Raw genomic sequence first — 19,585 nt, 5'->3', positions numbered from 1 at the left:
AAAGGGAGGCAAGATCAAGAGGTTAGCCTGATTAGGAAGAGCCTCCCAGAGATAATCAGAAAGAACATTAGTACAAGGCATGAAGGCTATTGCTATTTGTTGTTCTGCTGCCTCCTGGTCCATTTTTCACTGGACAGCCTTGCCAAATCAGCATCACAGAGCAGTACCATGGGAGCAATCCCAATGCCATGGGCAAGCATTCTAGCAATCAGCGTCCTCTGTACACCCCAACAAAGTGAGATGGTGCAGGCGAAGAAGGTTGCTGCTTGTCACCCCAACTCAATTTGGTTAGTAATCTATCCATCCTGATGAGGTTTGGACCAACTCATCTGCTATTTTAGCCAAGGGCTGGGTCCCACAACTTCTCATTTGTCTATTCACTTGGGGACTAGCTCCAGTAACCAACTGTCTATGGAAATACAGGTATTTGCCTCATAACTGCCTCACTTTCTGTGGAAATTGAAGCTAACTTGATTTTACCAAGAGCCAGATGCCACAGCTACTTGCCAGGTTGTTCCTCAGGGCCAGTTTCCCTCCCCACATCTTCTTGATAGCTGAAAAAAAGTTGCCATAAGAGATTGTTTGGGGAACAGAACCTGACATTGAAATAATCTCTTCCTCTTATATTTTCTTGTGCTGTTCTTATCTTAATGGATCATGAACAAAAAGGATACTTAAATGACCTCAGATTCCATGTTCTGGGGATAGTTTTTCCAGTATTAAACTTTCAGTTACGTTTGTTGATGATGAATTTTCAGAAGTTCAAGTTTTCAGAAGTTCCAGCTAAGTCCCATGGGTAAGCAGAGGAGGATAAAAAATAGCTGTATTGTAACAGAGATCCCGCTTTATTTCCAAGGGATGTTTTTACTTGATTTTCACACACTCCTTCCTCTTTTCCCTTCATGACATTCTACCTTGCCACCTTCTTCACTAGGGTCCGGCAACACTCTGGATAATGTTTTGGGGGCTGGAGTGATTTTTGTGGGTGGGGTGGGGATAAGGAATTCTGCTTCAGACAGCCTAATTGTATACACACAAATTTGAAAACGCCCCCTTAAACAACTACACTGCCAGTTGTAAAAACCTTAAAGCTAAATTTCTCACAAAATTGCTTGAGTCAGTATCTCAGCTTTTGGGTTTTGTAAAGATTTGCTTCTTGTTTATGGATAAAAATTAGTATATCACCTACAGAATTTCTTTATTTGCTGTTGTAGTAAATAATTTGCATTTAAATTTTTCAAAATATTTGTCACAGACTGCAGCAGATAATTATTTTGTTTTAAGTTTGCCAATCGATGCCGCACCCATCCATTTTTATGCCAGAATGACTCTACAGCTCATTCAAGTATATTGTATAAATTCTGTAGCCTATCATTTTGTGCCAGTGTAAGTTTTCAATTTGTTTGGAATTGTCAGATAAATCTGCCCATCATTTCAAATATCTGTTTAGTGGTAGGTATACCTAAGTATCTTATGTCTTTCCAGTTTAAATAAAAATTGCCTGTATGTCTGTATTTGTTCTAGTTGTTTCAGGAATTATGTGGTGGCTATATTATGATTACACCAATGAACCCAACATAGAATTAGAAACTGAAAAAGAAAATATGAAATTATTACTTGGTCTTTCTATTGTATCTACGCTTATTACGGTAAGATACTTTATCATAATCATTATTTGTGCAATGTATTCACGAAGGCTTTCACGGCCGGGATCTAATGGTTGTTGTGGGTTTTTCAGGCTCTTTGGCTGTGTTCTGAAGGTTGTTCTTCCTAACATTTCGCCAGTCTCTGTGGCCAGTATCTTCAGAGGACAGCACTCTGTGCTCTGGTTTAGTTGCTCCCAAGCCTACTACACCAGAGCACAGAGTGCTGTCCTCTGAAGATGTCGGCCACAGAGACTGGCAAAATGTTAAGAAGAACAACCTTCAGAACACGGCCAAAGAGCCCGAAAAACCCACAACAACCATTATTTGTGCAATTTGTTCAGCACAGGTTAAGGTGGCATGTTTTCAGAACAATGTAATTTTGAAGGCTGGACCTTATTTTCTGGGGTGGTGGCAGCAAGAGTTCATGTGATAAAGCAGACTGATTTCCCAAGCCACAGCAAATACAAATTGTCCACAAGCATCTAAGGAGCTTCTGCACAAATGTATTAACCCCAGCACTAATACCGTTTCCCCCCAAAAATAAGACAGGGTCTTATATTAAATTTTGCTCCAAAAAAGCAGTAGGGCTTATTTTCAGGGAATGTTTTTTTTCATGTACAACGATCTACATTTATTCAAGTACAGTCATGCCATCTTCTTCTGTTTTCTGCACAATGGTGGAGGGCAAGGTTTGACTTAACTGGGGCTTATTTTTGGGATAGGGCTTATATTACGAGCATCCTGAAAAATCATACTGGGGCTTATTTTCAGGTTAGGTCTTATTTTCAGGGAAACAGGGTACCAAAGTGAATATCCTCCCTTGTCATAATCATTGGGCAGTAATGTTCACTAGCCACCTTGGCCTTGTTCTCCAACCAGTATTGAAGAGTGAAGGCTAGAAGTTGTGCTGGTCGTAGTCTCCTGGGCCTGATGCCTTCCAGATATGTTGGCCTGAACTCCTGTCTTTATTCAGATAAACTATGTGTGTTGTAGTCCGGGACATTCTGATGACATTAGGTTGGAGAAGTCAGCCTTGGCCATTGCATGTGAAAATAGGGTATAAGAATTGTACTTCCAGGCAGGCTGTTGCTTTTTAAATTAATGTGTGTATCTCACGTACCTGTAGCTGAATGAGATTCATTGTCAACACCTGAACTTATTTTAATATGTAATATATGATATTAATTTTTGAAGCAATCTGCAAATTATTCTAATCCATGATTTTCAGAAGATTGCCCCAGATATGTTTGTTCATTGCTCATATATTACAAATAATTCACATGAGTTATATATGGTATGTCTAGTGCCATGCTAGGTACAGCAGAGAGATAATGAACAGGTGTATATATGGATTGTAATGCTTCATTATAGACATTTGTGTTCTACCTTCAAATTCGATGAGCCTCTATATGAAGGCTTCAGGAGGCGGTAGGAATGCATGAGAGAATTCCGTTGCCTAGCTTACCCTGTTACTGGCACAAGAGGGCAGCAGTTACACTTGGAGAGGATGGCTTGTTTTTAACAGTTTTGCTTTTACATACCTTTCTTGCCCTGCTTGTTTGAAACTGAGGCACAGAGGCATTTTACTGCACAAGAAGCTCAAACAGGGCATGACTTTGTGTACCTTTGCATGGCTTTCGTTTATCCATAAACATGGCAGGTCTCTTTGATTTTGTTTTAGTAGTGTTTTTCCTGAGGAAGTAGATTTTATCCATGAAAGCTCACATTAAAATATACCGTATTTTTCCGTATATAAGGTGACCCAGTGTAAAAAACAACTCCCAATTTTCTAACCCCAAATTAGAAAATTTGATCACTGCTTTCCCCCTCCACTTCCTAAGCACCACGAAAGCAGGATCAAAGGGCTGTGGAAGTGGAGGGGGGAAGCAGCAATCTTAGGAAGTGGCGGGGAAAGCAGCGATCAAAGGGCTGCAGGATCAAAGGGCTGCAATCCTGTAGCACTTTGATCCCTTTCCCCCTTACTTCAGTGTATAAGACGACCCTCAATTTTTAGTCTAAAGATTTTAGATAAAAGTATAGTCTTATACATGGAAAAATACGGTAATAATCTTTAAGGTGTCACAAGGTTTTTGTCTTTTTTATTTATTGTTTTATTTTAATTTTTTATATTTTTTTGTCTGTAATGCCTAAAATAAGCGTTCTAACGAAGAATTTAGTAAATTACTGAGCTTATCAGTCTCTTTTGTACCTAAAATCTATGGAACAGAAACCATATTTCTGTATATTTTTTACAGAAGAATGTTATAAAAACAATATTATGATTCTGGCTGATACTGAAATTATAATGTATTTCCCATGTCACATGTTGCTAATTTGGGAAGTGAAACATTATAAAGTATTATTTTCTTTCTTTTTGTAGGTTATTTTAATTTTCCTGATACTCACATTAAGGAAGAACATTCACCTGACTATACACATGTTCCAAGTTGCCAATAAAATAACTGGCAATGTCCCTTCTGTGTTCTGGCAGCCTCTTTGGACTTTCATAATACTAATTTTATTCTGGGTGTATTGGGTAGCTGTGTTACTTAGCTTAGGAACTGCAGGTCAGTAAACTTCTTTTCTATGATACCATGATGCACTGCACTATTAAGCATTTCCTTTTTGCTATACAAATACTCAGACTGTTCATAATTGGATAGCAAGATGGTCCATCCCATAACTTTGAGAGGAGGCAACCTCCCCCACCACATATACCATGAGCTTAGCGACTCTTGTAAATACTTGTATACTTTCAGATGGAAATAATCTGCACAACATGTATATGTAGGTTTAAGTTATTTGTACTGTGGACACATTTACCTGCTATATGTGAATGCTAAGTGAGTGAGCAGATATAAAATATTCAGATAAAACCTAATCATGTTCGGCCTTAAACAAAGTTCCTCTGTTGACCTTGTGTTGCTTGAAAGACCTTGCCTCTTCCTGATTTAAAATGCTATACCTGTTTGGTGTTGCTTTCTCGAATGCTCATAATAGATGTTGGCTGTTGCTGCCCCAAACTGGGATTTGCCCAGCCTTCCATTGGGTTCTGAGCCTTACTTCTTCTTTTTATCTGCTGCAGTTGGCCTCAGGATGAAAACTGCATTTGTTTTTCTTTAGTCTCATTTGTGGAATCATAAATAATAGTAATTTAGATTTAGAAAGATGATTATAGTGAATCTACATTTCTTAACATATAGGTCTTGACATAACAAGAAAACATAATCAATTATTTTTCCCTTAAGAAAATAATTAGTAGAGAAAAGGGAGCCAACTGTATTCCAATAATGCAGAAGATAATTATGCGGATTATGAGTGTAAATGAGTACTGTATAGTTTAAGAGGCAAGCTACTGTGAGCAATATTTGCTTTTGTTTAAAAAGAATGTCAAGAGATTACTTGTTGCACTGTAGAACTTATTTATTTTAATCGTCAGGTAGTATGTATAATTATAATATACAAGCTACAATGTTACTGCATAGAAGTGATCACTCAAAAATAATATTTTCTTAAGTGCATGGTAAAGGACAAGAAGCATTTAATACTGCTTCTGTTCAAGTCATCATATTACAAAACAGGATGAAGTCATTTCTGCCACACTAATTCAGTAGATGGCTGTGTAACCAGAAATTTGCACATGGAAAAGCATTCTGGAATGAGGTCACAGGAGTTGCCCTTCGGTCAAGTCACGATTGTACTTCATTGGACAAGTATCCCCATTAGTACTAGTTGTGCTGTATCTGATAGTATATCAGATGTCAGCAAATTTCCCCATCTGCAAACATGCCTCAGCATGAGGTAGGACTAGATTGGTGATCTCGCTCAAACTATTAATGTTGCATGTTGCTTTTCTGTCACATTCTAAAGCAAGTGCACCTTGCTGCCTAGCATTACCCATTTTAGGATCAGAAAATTTGTCCACCTTTTTGAGTTTCCACTTAGTCCCTTCCCTTGTCATTGTCTGATTACAGGTAAAATACCTTTTATTTATACAGCCCTTTAGCCTGTCGGACTGATCTGTTTCATCTGTTGCAGGAATTCGTGTTTTTAATTGCTGATTTATTAATCAGTTGTTTTTTATATTGCTTATTTTATAAGAGATTTGTTTTGTTTTGCTTTGCTTTGCAAGTGACCTAGATACTCCTATTCAGAAAGGCAGAATATGTGTTTAAACTATAAACAGGCAAACGAAAGTAATCTCTATAAAAGTGAAAATCATAGGGGAAAGTATTTCACCTCTGAAATTAAGCATTACAAACATGGTATCATACATCATGTACTATTTTATTTGTTGAGGCAGATTATGAATATTAGGATAATAGTATAACATGGACATTTACTTTCTATGAGATGGGGAAAATTGTGTTGCAATAAGTGTCAGGCAACATTTGGAAAGTTTTTGGCACTTGGTGGACGTTCCTAGATACCTGGTGTTGTATGGGCATTGTCTTCCAGTAAGAGATCTTGCTGCATTTTTGTTTGTCCCTATCCTGTTGGAATGTAATGCTTTGCCTATGGAGCTCCCACATGATCTGCAACTTGCCGTACTGCAAACAGAGATCACCCATTTACAATAGCAAGACCTTTCACTTGTGTAGATGGATGCAAGTTCCATAAAAACACAACTGCTTGCACAACGGATTGTTGTGGTAAAAAATGAGTGAAAGAAATGAAGAAGATATTTGCTCTTGTTTATAAGCAAAAGTGACAGAGATGTGCTGGCACTGCGGGTTAAACCGCAGAAACCTCTGTGCTGCAAGGTCAGAAGACCAGCAGTCAGAAGATCGAATCCACGCAACGGAGTGAGCTCCCGTCACTCGTCCCAGCTCCTGCCAACCTAGCAGTTTGAAAGCATGTAAATGTGAGTAGTTAAATAGGTACCACCACGGTGGGAAGGTAACGGCGTTCCGTGTCTAGTTGTGCTAGCCATGTGACCATGGAAACTGCCTTCGGACAAACGCTGGCTCTGTGGTTTGGAAACAGGGATGAGCATCGCCCCCTAGAGTCGGACACAACTGGACTAAATCTCAAGGGGAACCTTTATCTTTACCTTTATAAGCAAAAGTGGACAGCTAGCCTTATTCTCAATCATTTAAATTGTGGTGTAAGATAGGAGCAATGATCTCCTCTCAGAGACTTGAATGGGAACTTCTCCCCTGTGGTCTGCTATAAAGATAGGCCTTCTTTGCTCTCTTCCTCTCGCCTTCTCACTTTAAAACATGCTGCTTGTTCCTGTAGATGTAGCGGTGATCACCAGATGTCTAGTGATCTAAACCCTCCAGGCTTCAATCAAATATCATATGCAAGCCTGCATAGAGAAATCTGGTTGTTATAAGGCCGCTGTGGCTTGAGGAGACCAGAAAGTAGGAAAGACAGTAGTAGGAAAGAGCTGATGAACTCATTCACTGCTTATTCCAAATACTGTATCTTAAAACTTGGTTTTACCCTGAGCTTGACTAGACAGAAGTCCATGAGGCAAGACAGCCCGATATTGGCAGGATCATGAGAAGCTCTAGGCAGCCAGGTTCCTCAAATAATATCTGGGACTTGACTGAAGGCTTTCATACTTCCAGACCCAGAACATCCTTCTAAGTGCTTCCCCCCAGAGGCCCATATATTTTAAACTCTAGCATTCATTCCCCACCCCACCCCGTGTGTTCCCTCTAAGTGCATTACTGCCATTCATAGGCCAGTGTGTGGACATCGATCACTTGCATGGAGGAAGTGCTCATGGTGTTCAGATTCCCAAGGCCATAATTTAGATATCTTTGACTCAGGGACTCTGACGAGGTTATGCTTTGGCTCCAGCACAATCCCAGTTATGCTCTTTGGCACAGGTTTCTTTTCAGCTTCTCAGGCTCCGGAGACACTGGTCCAATGGGTCTGGCTGCATCCCTTTTGTATGAGTTAGAATCTGAGCCCAGGTTACTACAGTATTTGGGCAGGATCCTGACAGGCTTGGAGGACTAGCAATATTATTGAATAAATTTGCATTTGGAAGTGGAATGCAGCATACACAGATATAGCCAGGAAAAATGTAACATTGCTTCACTTTCAGCAGGTGACCAGTTTTAATTGCCATTTGATCACCTTCCTCTTCTTCAAGAAAATGAATTATTTCTTTATTACTATTTATTTGTCTATGATGAATAGTCAGCAATGATAATTTGTGTCCATGATGGGCATGCCATCACACATTTAAGGTTTCTGTACTTGTCTTATCTTGTGTAAGCCTGAATGGATTTTTGTGATTTTGGGGGGGGGGGGAGAATTCAATGGCACCCTTAGTGACATCCCTGTTTACAGCCATAAGCAATTAATAATAGCCTACTGCACTGTGCTAATATAATTATATGATATACATCCACGTAGGAATTTAAATACAGATCTAGTCTAACACTCTGTTCACTATACCACACTAGCTTTCATATTCTGTCGGCAAAAGGTTTTGAGCATTGCTGTATAACTGACTTAAAGAATATGTCTGTTGTAAATAAGCCAAGTCGTCATTTAGATCTTTTGTCTCTGGTCCTGGCGTTTTGTGGTTTTAGATATGATTGCAAGGAAACACTTTTCACAGGCTGTCCTTGGAGCCGGAGCCTTGTCACTGTGAGCGGGTGTGTCCTTCCCCTGAAGGTCACATACTTGGCTTCTAAGAATGAAAACAAATTTCCAAGACACTGTGCCTGCAACCCCCTTTGGTTCCCTCTTCACTTCACCATTAGAGGCTGTCAAACCTCATATAATCTGTATTAATGTCTGCAGTTAAGGCTTCATTTAGACATAATGGAATAGGTGGCTGCTATTTCTATGTCTTTTTTTTGGAAAATGAATTTACATTTTCAATCTCTAGTCAAGTTACTCAAAGGCAAGCATGGATATTTTCAATACCTTATCTTTTTCATAATGTTCATTTGCTTTCTAACAGGGTGGATTTGGTTTAAATCATCTTGATTTAAATCACAATTTAAATTTTTAAAAAATCAGAATTTTTTTTAATGATTTAAATTTTAAAAATCATTGATTTTTGTCCACCCTGCTTTCCAATAAATGAAAGTTGCCTTCTGGAAGCACAAGTACGGATTCCTGTTGCTACAGCCCATTCTGTGTTTTATTTGGCTTGCTCTATAATGGAAATTTGGCCTCTGTTAGATATGCATCACAGTTGAGGAAGTGGGTCACAGATCACAAAAGCTAATGCCAAATAAAACCTGGTAGTCTTTAAGGAGCCACAAGAATCTTTGTCATTGTCATTTTTCATGAATTTAGGAAGCTGCCTTCTACTGAGTCAGACCATTGGCCTGTCTGGTCCAGTACTGTCAATTCTAATTGCCAGTGGCAATGCAGAGTTTCAGGCAGGATTTCCTTGCCTTACTTGGAGATCCCTGCTCGCCAACCCTTATCCAAATCCTGACCCTTCTTAACACCCAAAATTGGAGTGTGTTCAAGGTGACCTGGCGGTAAGCAGTTCTAAACTCATTCTAGTTAAGAGTATAATGTTTATTGTAGACTGTTCCTCTCTGTTGGTGATGAACTAAAACAGAACGGTTAGAATATGTTCTTACCCACTCCATTAACGAGTAGGGAACACTTCCTACATTCCTGATGAGATTGGTCATTTCACTTCTGGCTACATTTACTTTGTAGTGAACTCTGCTCCTGCCCTAATGGGTCCTCCGGTCTATACAAGTAATATTTTGGATGTGACTCTGATATAAAGAAAGAACCAGAATAGTCTTCATGCATCCATGGTGTTCCATGAGTGACCACCGGCTTCCTTACTAATTCACTTTTTAAAAATGAGCTATTTTGGATTACAAAGACATTCTATTACATGGGGTTAGTGTCACATGATATTCATACATAATGTAGATTTTAATATCAATTTTATATATTTTAAGTTTTAAAAACAAAAATTAATAAATAATTTTCTTTACTTACTTTTTGATAGTGATATGTCTAGAAAAATGTCCTCCTCTGGCTTTCCAAAAAAAATGAGGGGGAAAATCTGTACAGTTTTATTATATACATTTATTTTTGGAAAGCAAGTTTAGTCCATTCATCCAACTCACATCAGCACAATGGATGACCTTCCATCAAGCCAGGCAAAAATCTATTAATCATGTATTGTAGTGTACCAGCAAATTAAGATTATTCATTTGAGGATAACAGAATCTAGCTGAATTCTGGAAAAGTACATTAGAGGAATTGTTGCCATTTTCCAAAACACTTATGCTTGTAGAACTAATAGTTTTCTTGTCTTTTGATTTGTAGGTGATGCCCAAGTCATTTCAAGAGGTCAAGTAGAATACAAAATCCGGTTTGGCATTCGTTACATGTGGTGGTACCATTTGGTTGGGCTTATCTGGACAAGTGAATTCATTCTAGCATGTCAGCAGATGACTGTGGCTGGAGCGGTGGTTACTTGCTTCTTCAATCGGTATGTTAGTTCCTAGCTAGTTTTTAATTTCCTCAGATTTATTTTCTTTAGAGATGTATGTATTCTGTGTTTTTGGATTACAGCTCTAAAGTTAAGCTAGCAGGAAAGTACCGTATTTTTCCTTGTATGACTATACTTTTGTCTAAAATCTTTAGACTAAAAGTTGAAGGTCGTCTTATACATGGAAGTCAGCTGAGGAGAGAACAAAAACAAGTGGAGGAGAAAGCAGGGATCAAAGTGATCCTGCAGGGCTTGGATCCTTGCTTTCACCTCCACTTGCTAAGCCTTAGCAAAAGGAAAACAAGGATCAAAGCACTACATTCCTATGGGAAATGGTGCTTCCACTTACAACCATTTTGAGTTACGACTGGAGTTCCAGAACCAATTAAGTTGATAAGTTGAGGCACCACTGTAGATGCTTTCAAGAGGATTGATTGATTTATTTGATTTGATTTGATTTGATTTGATTCAGTTACTGCCCATTTGGCAATCCAGGCCACTGTGGCCGGTTTACACATTACAATAATACAACATGGTACAATGCAATACAGTGAAACAGAACAATAAGACAGAAATAATCAATACAATTTAGCCAAAGTGAAAATAATGACAATATAAAACATTGCAAATAAAACAGTAAAGTCATGGTGGAGGATTGAATATCTAGTTGTTAAAGCACGACTGTATCAGGATACTCTAGAGTCCAGAAAGGCCTGTCTAAATAACCATGTTTTTAATGATAGTTTGAAAATTCCCAATGAAGGGGCCCGGCAAGTTTCAGGCAGGAGACCATACCACAGTTCTGGTTTCTGGTTATTTTTTTTCTGGGCCTCTCTTGGGGTCAGAACTCTCAACCACCCAACCTGGGAAGATTTTACAGGGCAGGCAGATCTAGTCAGAAAGAGGCGTTCTGCCAGGGAACAAGGCTTTGTAGTTACTAGGCAGCAAGGCTAGACTAGGCAATGAACTCTTTAAGTCAGGCATGATCTGAGCGCTAAGGCTTTCATCATTCTTTTAGGTGATCCACCAAAATATGGAACACTGGATACACCCCCAAAACTGGATCTAGCCCAGTATCCCAAACCTCCATACAGTTGTTACAAATGAGTAGATAACATCAAAAAGAGCAACCTAGAATCAAACCATTACAAGTAATAGATTACAAACATTTGGGGAAGGTGAGCTGAGAAAATTGCTGAGTTGCTCATGAGTACCCCTGGTCTCTATGGCTAGAAACGGGCCATGTAGACTGGAGCAGAAATTTCTGCCTGGAAGTCCCATCCTCTGCATTGATTCAGACTGTCACAAGAGGGCTTGACTGGCTCAGCGGTTCTGAAGCTGCTGCTGATGGAAAGCAACCATGCCAAGATCCTGAATATCAGATGACTTGTGGCCCTCATATTGCTTTCTAACCTGGGCACCACAACAGGGCACAAAATGGTAATTCCAGTAAACTGGAATCCCTTGTGTGTAAAGCACATTCAACTAAATACTCTACATAGAGAACTGTGTATTGTGGACCTTTTTTTAAATGTACATACCCCTGTGTGAGGGTATGTGTGTCAGAGTGAGAGTGACAAGGCTGTTGCTGTCGGTTTTGAAATGCTACCACAGTTTCGGCAAATGTCAGTGCCTCTGGCACCAATAAAACTGAAATTCAAGTAACGTTTATTTAGTTTTAGCCAGGAATGAACTGTGTAATATCAAAAGAATTCTTGTATTGGCAATCCCTGTAAAGCACTTAGCCTTCCTTTTCATAAAGTGTTATTAACTAACTTTCAGAGTTTTTTCATTCAGAACTGTATATTTGTCATATGCTAGCAAACATATTTACAAGGATATATTATTAGATTATAAGGAAGACTTATATATATGTTTTTTCTATTTTCATAAAATTGTGAGAACATTCTGTCACAAATACGAACTTCCATTTTCTTCTTGTCATCTATAATTCTCTTCTTTTGTTACATTTTCAGATTTATATACATTTCTGCATATGCTGTTTATACTCTTTCTTGTGGAAGCAGTTTTGCATACGTGAATAATATGCCTGTGCCGTTTATTTCTTTGTGTAAGATCTATTTGTCAGGTTTTGCCCATTGTCACTTTCACTTGGCATTGACAAAGAAAGGGGTTGCTTTTCTTTGAACAGTGAATGCTTCCAAATGGTGCAGACTTGCTGTTCTTTAACCTCATAGATTATGGAATCTGTAATTGTATTAATAATCAAATCTAAGCATATTATAAAATAAGCATATTATTCCTGTTCGTAGTTGTGGAGAATAGTTGATCTTGTGAATAATCTGGAGAGAATGTTAGATGGTTTTTTAAAGAAAATTCTTAGTCTTATTTTGTTTGTAACAACTCTTCCAACTTGTTTTCCCCAGGGGAAATCACAGCTGGGTGGCATCAATAAGAAACTATTTCAGAGTTTCACATGTGTTGCTAAAATGATTCTACGTATAGCAAGGTTCCTTTTAAAAAGACATTTGTTTTTGTTTTGTTGCTCTACAATTCATGTGATTAACTTTGTCAAGTACTGTAATATGAGCCATATCTGTAACTGGCAGTGAAAAAACTTTCAGTCTAAATGTTTTCTTAGTTAAGTATGCACGGTACAGATGGAACACATTGTTATTGAAGGGTCCTGTCCTTCTTCAAGCCAGGGAGCAAAGGCAGTACGGTACTGCAAACCATAAGCAACTGTGAGACAGTCCAAGCTCAAACCAAGAGTGTCCTGTTGAAGAACACAGCAGTTCAGCAAGGCCAGTCCAGAAGCAACATCCAGAGCAATCCAAATTCAGACTAGGAGCATCCTGCCAGGCCAGCAAGGTTAGTCTAGAGCAGTGGTCTCCACCTTGGGTAACCCAGGTTCTCTTGGACTGCAACTCCCAGAAACCCTGGCCAGCGCTGCTGGTGGTGAAGGCTTCTAGGAATTGCAGTCCAAGAACTGCAGTTATCAAAGGTTGGGAACCACAGGCAGGGTCTAAAGCAGTTCAAATTCAGGAGTGCCCTGACCCTACTGAGGCCATAGGTGCCCGGGGTTCATGAAGGCTGCCAAGAATAGGGGATGGGCTTCCCTCCCCAGGTTTGAGGATTATAAAGGTGAGCTCCCTAGCGCCACTGGCTGAAGGTACTTTATAAAAAGTCTTCCTTCTGAGAAGACCACTGATTCCAAGGAAGCCCTGAAACTCAAAGGAGTTTCCTTTTGCAAATGTGCTCCTCCTCAGTGCACTAACTATTCATGTAAGATTGTAGCCTGTTCTTTTATCCATGCATGCTTTCTCAGACTGAGAGGAGACCTTGCCTTACTCTCTAACATGGGAACAGTGTTACTTCTGTATGGGATGCCGCACTCACTTCCCTTATGCTTGAGGTCTAGCACTGTGGAAGTAGCCCCTGTCCCAGGAGGCTCTGATTTGTCTTGACTGAGGACTTCTTTGGCAAGAGGGCATCTCACACAGCAGAATCCAGAGGATGAATACTGTGTGAGATGTTTGTGGAATATAGTGGAATAGATCAAGGATTCATAATTTGTGGCCCTATGCTGGGTAGGTCTGGTGGAAGCAGCAGTCCAGCAGTAGCTGAAGGGATGCCTTAGGATAGATCAGAGTCCTCAAGTGCTGCAGGTATCTTATTGTATTCATCCGTGCATTTGACCCCCAATTTGTGGAATAGGTGGGAGCTGATTAACTTCGTGCTGGCTAGAAGTGTTGATCCCACTACTTTTTTCCCAAGTAAACCAGCATATTCATTCTCTCCCCAGCTCTGGGGAGAGACCAGGAAAGCTTTGCTCTTTTGAGATTTGTCTCAAATCTGGCTTCCTCAGATCAGAGCAAATGCACTAACCTTTGTGGCATGTTCTATATCACGTTCACTTCAGACCATTGATGTTTTGCAGTGGTAGATGATGTATTTTTGTGTTGAAAACATTATACTTGCAAAAGGAAATGGTGCTATTCTGCAGTGCTAATCTTTCTTCCTATCCTATGCTTTGTCAGCATGTAGAATAATTAAACCAGTGCAGTTGAGTAATATAGTGAGCACAGGAAAGTAAAATAACAACAGTGTTATTTACATGCTTTGAGGCAGCAGCATGTCACCAGAGCTTTGTTTATCATATTCCATGCAGAGTCTTTCCATTTAGCTAGTAAGCAGTTACAGGAAACAGAAGAGCCTTTACCTCAGCAAACCTACTTCCTCACTACAGAACGCAATCCATTAGGCACTCTACATTCTCTCCATAAGCGGAATTAAAAGTAGGGAGGGTGGAGTTGTTTCAGCTGGATTAGCTTTACAAGGGACATCTGTTTGACCTGAAACAACAATACTGAAACTGTACTTGGCTTTATTTTATTTTAGATGAAAGATGCATTCCTTAGAGGGCTTAATAATTTAATAAAAGTAATAGAGGTTCATTTAGCAGCTACACTTTTATTATTTGTGAAAACAGGGCTCAGTGTCCTGAAAACTGCCTTCAGAAAACAAACTGAAAGGCCTGAATCTTTTGAACCTTTGACTGAGTGGAAGAGTAGTTTAGTGAATAAAATTTTGGATGTAAGTTGAAATCCAAGCTATGCTGGCTGAGGGATTCTGGGTTGTTTTTTTTTAGTAAAAACAACTTTTCTGAGGCATATGTAGCTGTGCCATAAAATTTGCTGGATAACACTGGCCCAGTTTCCTCATCTATTAAATGGAAATAGTTATCCTTTAACATATAGTTTCCTTGCTGAAATGAGTAGAAATTGCAGGGCTATGGTTGTGATACTAGTGGAAAAGATAAGTACTTCATGCAGACATATGAAAAAGAAAGTACACCCTCTTTGAATTCTATGGTTTTACATACCAGGACATTGCAAAAATAATCTGGTCTTTAGCAGGCCAGAAAATTAGGTAAATACAACCTCAGGTGAACAACAACACACAACATATTACACCATGTCATGATTTGGTGGTGCCTCGCTTGACGAGGATAATCCGTTCCAGCGAAATCGCTGTAGAGCGAAATCCTTGTCAAACGAAATAAAAAAGCCCATTGTAATGCATTGAAAACCGGTTTGATGTGTTCCAATGGGCTAAATACCTCAGCGTCCAGTGAAGATCCTCCATAGGGCGGCCATTTTCGGGTGCCTGTAAAGTGGAAAATCCATCCTAAAGCACAGCAGGGAGCCATTTTACACAGTGGGTGGCCATTTTGAAACCCGACGATCAGCTATTTTGATCGTCGTAATGCAAAGAATTGGTTCCTGAAGCAGGGAACTGATCGTTGGGAAGCAAAAAAAGCCCTTTGAAACATCGTTTTGCGATCGCAAAAGTGATCACAAAAACCTCATCGTCAAGCGGATTCGTCGTTTAACAAGGTAATTAAGCAAGGCACCACTGTAAAGCCAAAATGGAGAAGCCATATATGAAAAACTAAGTACACCTTTACTGCTTCCATAGGAATTAGGAGGCCAGGTGCTGCTAAACCAATGCCCCTAAGTAATTGATCATCAGCAAATACAACCACCTCTATAAAAGCTGAAGTTTTAGCAGTTTGCGGATCTGGAGCATTCAGGTGTGTGTTTACACAGTGCCAAGGAGGAAACACATTAACAGTGATCATAGAGAAACAATTGTTGCTGCCCATCAATCTGGGAAAGGTTATTACGCCATTTCGAAACAATTTAGAGTCCCTCATTCTAGTGATGAAGGTTATTTGCAAGTGGAAAACATTCAAGACAATTCCCAGGAGTGGACATCAAAGCAAATTCACCCCAAGGTCAGACTGTGCAATGCTCAAAGAAATTGCAAAAACCCCAAGAGTTACTTATCAGACTCTACAGGCTTTAGTTAGCATATGAAATGTTAAAGTTTATGACAGTACCATTAGAAAAAGGCTTTGGAAGGGTTGCCAGGAGAAAGCCTCTTCTTTCTAAAAAGAACATGGCTGCACGGCTTAGGTTTGCAAAGCTGCATCTAGACAAACCACAAGACTTCTGGAACAGTGTCCTTTGGACAAACAAGACCAAAGTGTAGATGTTTGACCATAATGCAAAAGTCCATGTTTGGCACAAACCAAATACAACATATCAACACAAACACCTCATACCAACTGTCAAGCACAGTGGTAGATTTGTGCTTGTTTTGCAGTCCGAGGACCTGGGCATCTTGCAGTCATTGAGTCAACCATGAAATCCTCTGTGTACCAAAGTATTCTAGAGTCAGATGTGAGGCCATCTGTCTGACAGCTAAAGCTTGGCCGAAATTGGGTCATGCAACAGGACAATGATCTCAAGCACACCAGCAAATGTACAGCGGAATGGCTGAAAAAAAAAAAAAGAATCAAGATGTTTCCCAGTCAAAGTCCATTTCAACCCAATTGAAATGCTGCAGTGGAATCTTACAAGAGCTGTGCATAAACAGATACCCACAAACCTCAATGGACTGAAGCAATGTTGCAAAGAAGAGTTAGCCAAAATTCCTCCACAATTATGCGGGAGACTGATAAAGTCATACAGAAAATGATTAATTCAAGTTATTGTTGCTAAAGCTGGTTCTACAGGCTTATTGAATCATAAGGTGCTCTTAGCTTTTCACACGTGGCTTTTCCATGTTGGCTTTTTGTTAAATAAATAATGAAATGGTGTAATACGTCATGTCTTGTTTGTTCACCTGAGGTTGTATCACACGGCAGCATTGGGAAACTTTATAAGCTTTCCACTCTTCAGTCTCAGCTCTGTGTACTTATTTCATGACTGAATCGAAATCCAAAGATGGCTTGTGACCCGAACAGCAATCCCCTCCCTGATTTGGGGCAAGGTGCCCCCTGTTGGGCCATGAACCATCCCTGTTAGGTTTCAGAGGTGGATGATGCCACTTGGGTTGATGGAAGATTTGATGGTATTTCCTAAGCCATATTATATATAATACCTGCTCTTTATCTTACAGCTTCTGTGCATTTGGTTCACAGACCTAGGTGAAAGTTAGAGCTTGTTCTGTTATTGAAATTCCCCCTTTCAAGCAAAGAAACCCTTGGCTAGTTGAAGATTTTGTTACAGGACCATACAAACACATTTCATGTGTACCCTCACCTTGATTAAGGAACACACTTTAGGTAATGTTACAGAAAAAAAGATATAAGTAAAATTCCAACTCTGCTTTTTGGTAAGAAATTGGTCAGTGAAGTTACCCTTTGCCTTTTTTGTATATCTTATACAGTGGTGCCTCGCATAGCGAGGTTAATTGGTTCCAAAAAAAACATCGCTATGGGAAAACATCGTTAAGTGAAACGTGTTTTCCCATAGAGATGCATTGAAAACCGGATAATCCGTTCCAATAGGAACGGATTATCCAGTTTTCTCCCCCACTATCGGGTGCAGCCCTTTGGGAGAAGCCTCGGGGGAGGGGGGGAAGACGGCATCGGCTCCTGCCTTCTCCCCCACCACCTGGCTTCTCCCAAAGGGCTGCCCCGACTGTGCTTGCAGCAGCGGAAGAGGTGCCCGGTGGAGGAGAAGGCAGGAGCCGATCTGTCATTTCTCCTCCACCGGGCACCTCCTCCGCTGCTGCAAGCAACTTCGGGGCAGCCCTTTGGGAGGAGCCGGGCTGTGGAGAAGAAAGGGAGAAGCCCATCCGATCTCCCCCAACCATCGGGAGCAGCGGGAGAAGCTGCCCGGTGTGGAGGGGGGGGAGATCGGATGGGCTTCTGCCTTTCTTCTCCACAGCCCGGCTTCCCCCAAAGGACTGCCCCGAAGTTGCTTGCAGCAGCGGAAGAGGTGCCCGGTGGAGGAGAAATGACAGATCAGCTCCTGCCTTCTCCTCCACCGGGCACCTCTTCCGCTGCTGCAAGCACAGTCGGCCATGCCTCCCACCCTTCTCAAGCCGCAGGAGGTGGGTGGTGGGTGGGAGGCATAGCCGGACTCCTTGGCAGGCACCGCGGCTCGGATCGGATCTGAGCCACGGTGCCTGCCGAGGAGTCCGGCCATGCCTCCCACCCTTCTCAAGCCGCAGGAGGTGGGGGGGGTGGGAGGCATAGCCGGACTCCTTGGCAGGCACCGCGGCTCGGATCGGATCGGAGCCACGGTGCCTGCCAAGGAGTCCGGCCATGCCTCCCACCCTTCTCAAGCCGCAGGAGGTGGGGGGTGGGAGGCATAGCCGGACTCCTTGACAGGCACCGCGGCTCGGATCGGATCGGAGCCGCGGTGCCTGCCGAGGAGTCCGGCCATGCCTCCCACCCTTCTCAAGCCGCAGGAGGTGGGGGTGGGGGTGGGAGGCATGGCCGGACTCCTTGGCAGGCACCGCGGCTCCGATCCGATCCGAGCCGCGGTGCCTGCCGAGGAGTCCGGCCATGCCTCCCACCCTTCTCAAGCCGCAGGAGGTGGGGGGGTGGGAGGCATGGCCGGACTCCTTGGCAGGCACCGCGGCTCGGATCGGATCGGAGCTGCGGTGCCTGCCGAGGAGTCCGGCCATGCCTCCCACCCTTCTCAAGCCGCAGGAGGTGGGGGTGGGGGTGGGAGGCATGGCCGGACTCTTCGGCAGCCGCCGCGGCTCGGATCCGAGCCGCGGTGGCTGCCAAAGAGTCCAGCCATGCCTCCCACCCTCCTCAGGCCGCGGGGGTCCGGCCATGGCTCCCACCCTCCTCAGGCCGCGGGGGGAGGGTGGTGGGATCCATCCGGATCCCCCCACCCTCTCCCCGCGGCTTGGATCCGACCCGCGGCAGGCTACCCCATGCATGGTCGGACTCCTGAGAGTCCGACCATGGCCGGGGAAACTGGCCGCGGGGAAGGGGAATCCCAGCGCTCAGCTGGGGGAAAATGGTGCCTATGGGGAAAACATCGCAAAGCGATTTTTCCCCATAGGCAACATCGTTATACGATCGCAAAAGCGATGGCAAAAATGCCATCGCTATGCGAATTCATGGTTAAACGGGGCACTCGTTGTACGAGGCACCACAGTACTTGCTTTTGCAGTTGTATTTCCCTCAGGTGTGACAAATTTTTTACATGAAAATGTTATGAAGAAACATTTTCATTAAATTAAATTCAAACTGAAGGGGAGAAATTTAATTCAGACATACTAGAATGATGTTTCTTGGAAAGTATGTCAACATTCTTGTTTTACATAGAAATTCAGTACTCACCCAAAACTGTTCCCCTGACTTGAAGAACTGAAATGTATGCATACCATTTTTTCTGGCATTTCCTATTCAAAATACTGTGGTGAAGGCCTATATAAAGATTGCCTTATAACTGTAGCATAGCTATTACTATGGCAGGATTGAAAGGATTGTGTTACTGCAGAAGCTAGACTGATGTGCCTACATCTATTTAAATTCCTAGTGAGTGGAGCCTTAATCAAAGTATGTTTGCAGAACGTCTGTTTCTTACTTCACCTCTCTGTTCTTGTTCTCTTGCACAGCTGCTCCCATTTTAAAAGGTCATAGCAGAAAACACTTGAAGGATTACTTATAAAGAGTGAACAGTTTAATTCTTACTCGTTTGTTCCTGAGGCAAATTCT

The 19,585-nt window shown here is 41.6% G+C and overlaps 1 protein-coding gene across 4 annotated transcripts in view; it reads left to right on the top strand.

The window, feature by feature from the left end:
• Positions 1–19,585, top strand: part of SLC44A3 (solute carrier family 44 member 3) — a 72,664-nt gene that overhangs the window by 28,955 nt on the left and 24,124 nt on the right. For 3 of the 4 annotated variants that reach the window (XM_072997967.2, XM_072997966.2, XM_072997968.2), the window contains exons 8-10: positions 1,525–1,649; positions 4,027–4,213; positions 9,924–10,089. In XM_072997967.2, the coding sequence (XP_072854068.2) occupies positions 1,525–1,649; positions 4,027–4,213; positions 9,924–10,089 (478 nt within the window). The remainder of the gene's footprint in view (positions 1–1,524; positions 1,650–4,026; positions 4,214–9,923; positions 10,090–19,585) is intronic. The other variant, XM_072997969.2, reaches the window with a different exon arrangement.

This window comes from Pogona vitticeps, chromosome 4, assembly GCF_051106095.1.
Source record: "Pogona vitticeps strain Pit_001003342236 chromosome 4, PviZW2.1, whole genome shotgun sequence".
In the NCBI taxonomy this organism is placed as follows: Eukaryota; Metazoa; Chordata; class Lepidosauria; order Squamata; family Agamidae; genus Pogona; species Pogona vitticeps.
This window is presented reverse-complemented; position numbering and strand designations above follow the sequence as displayed.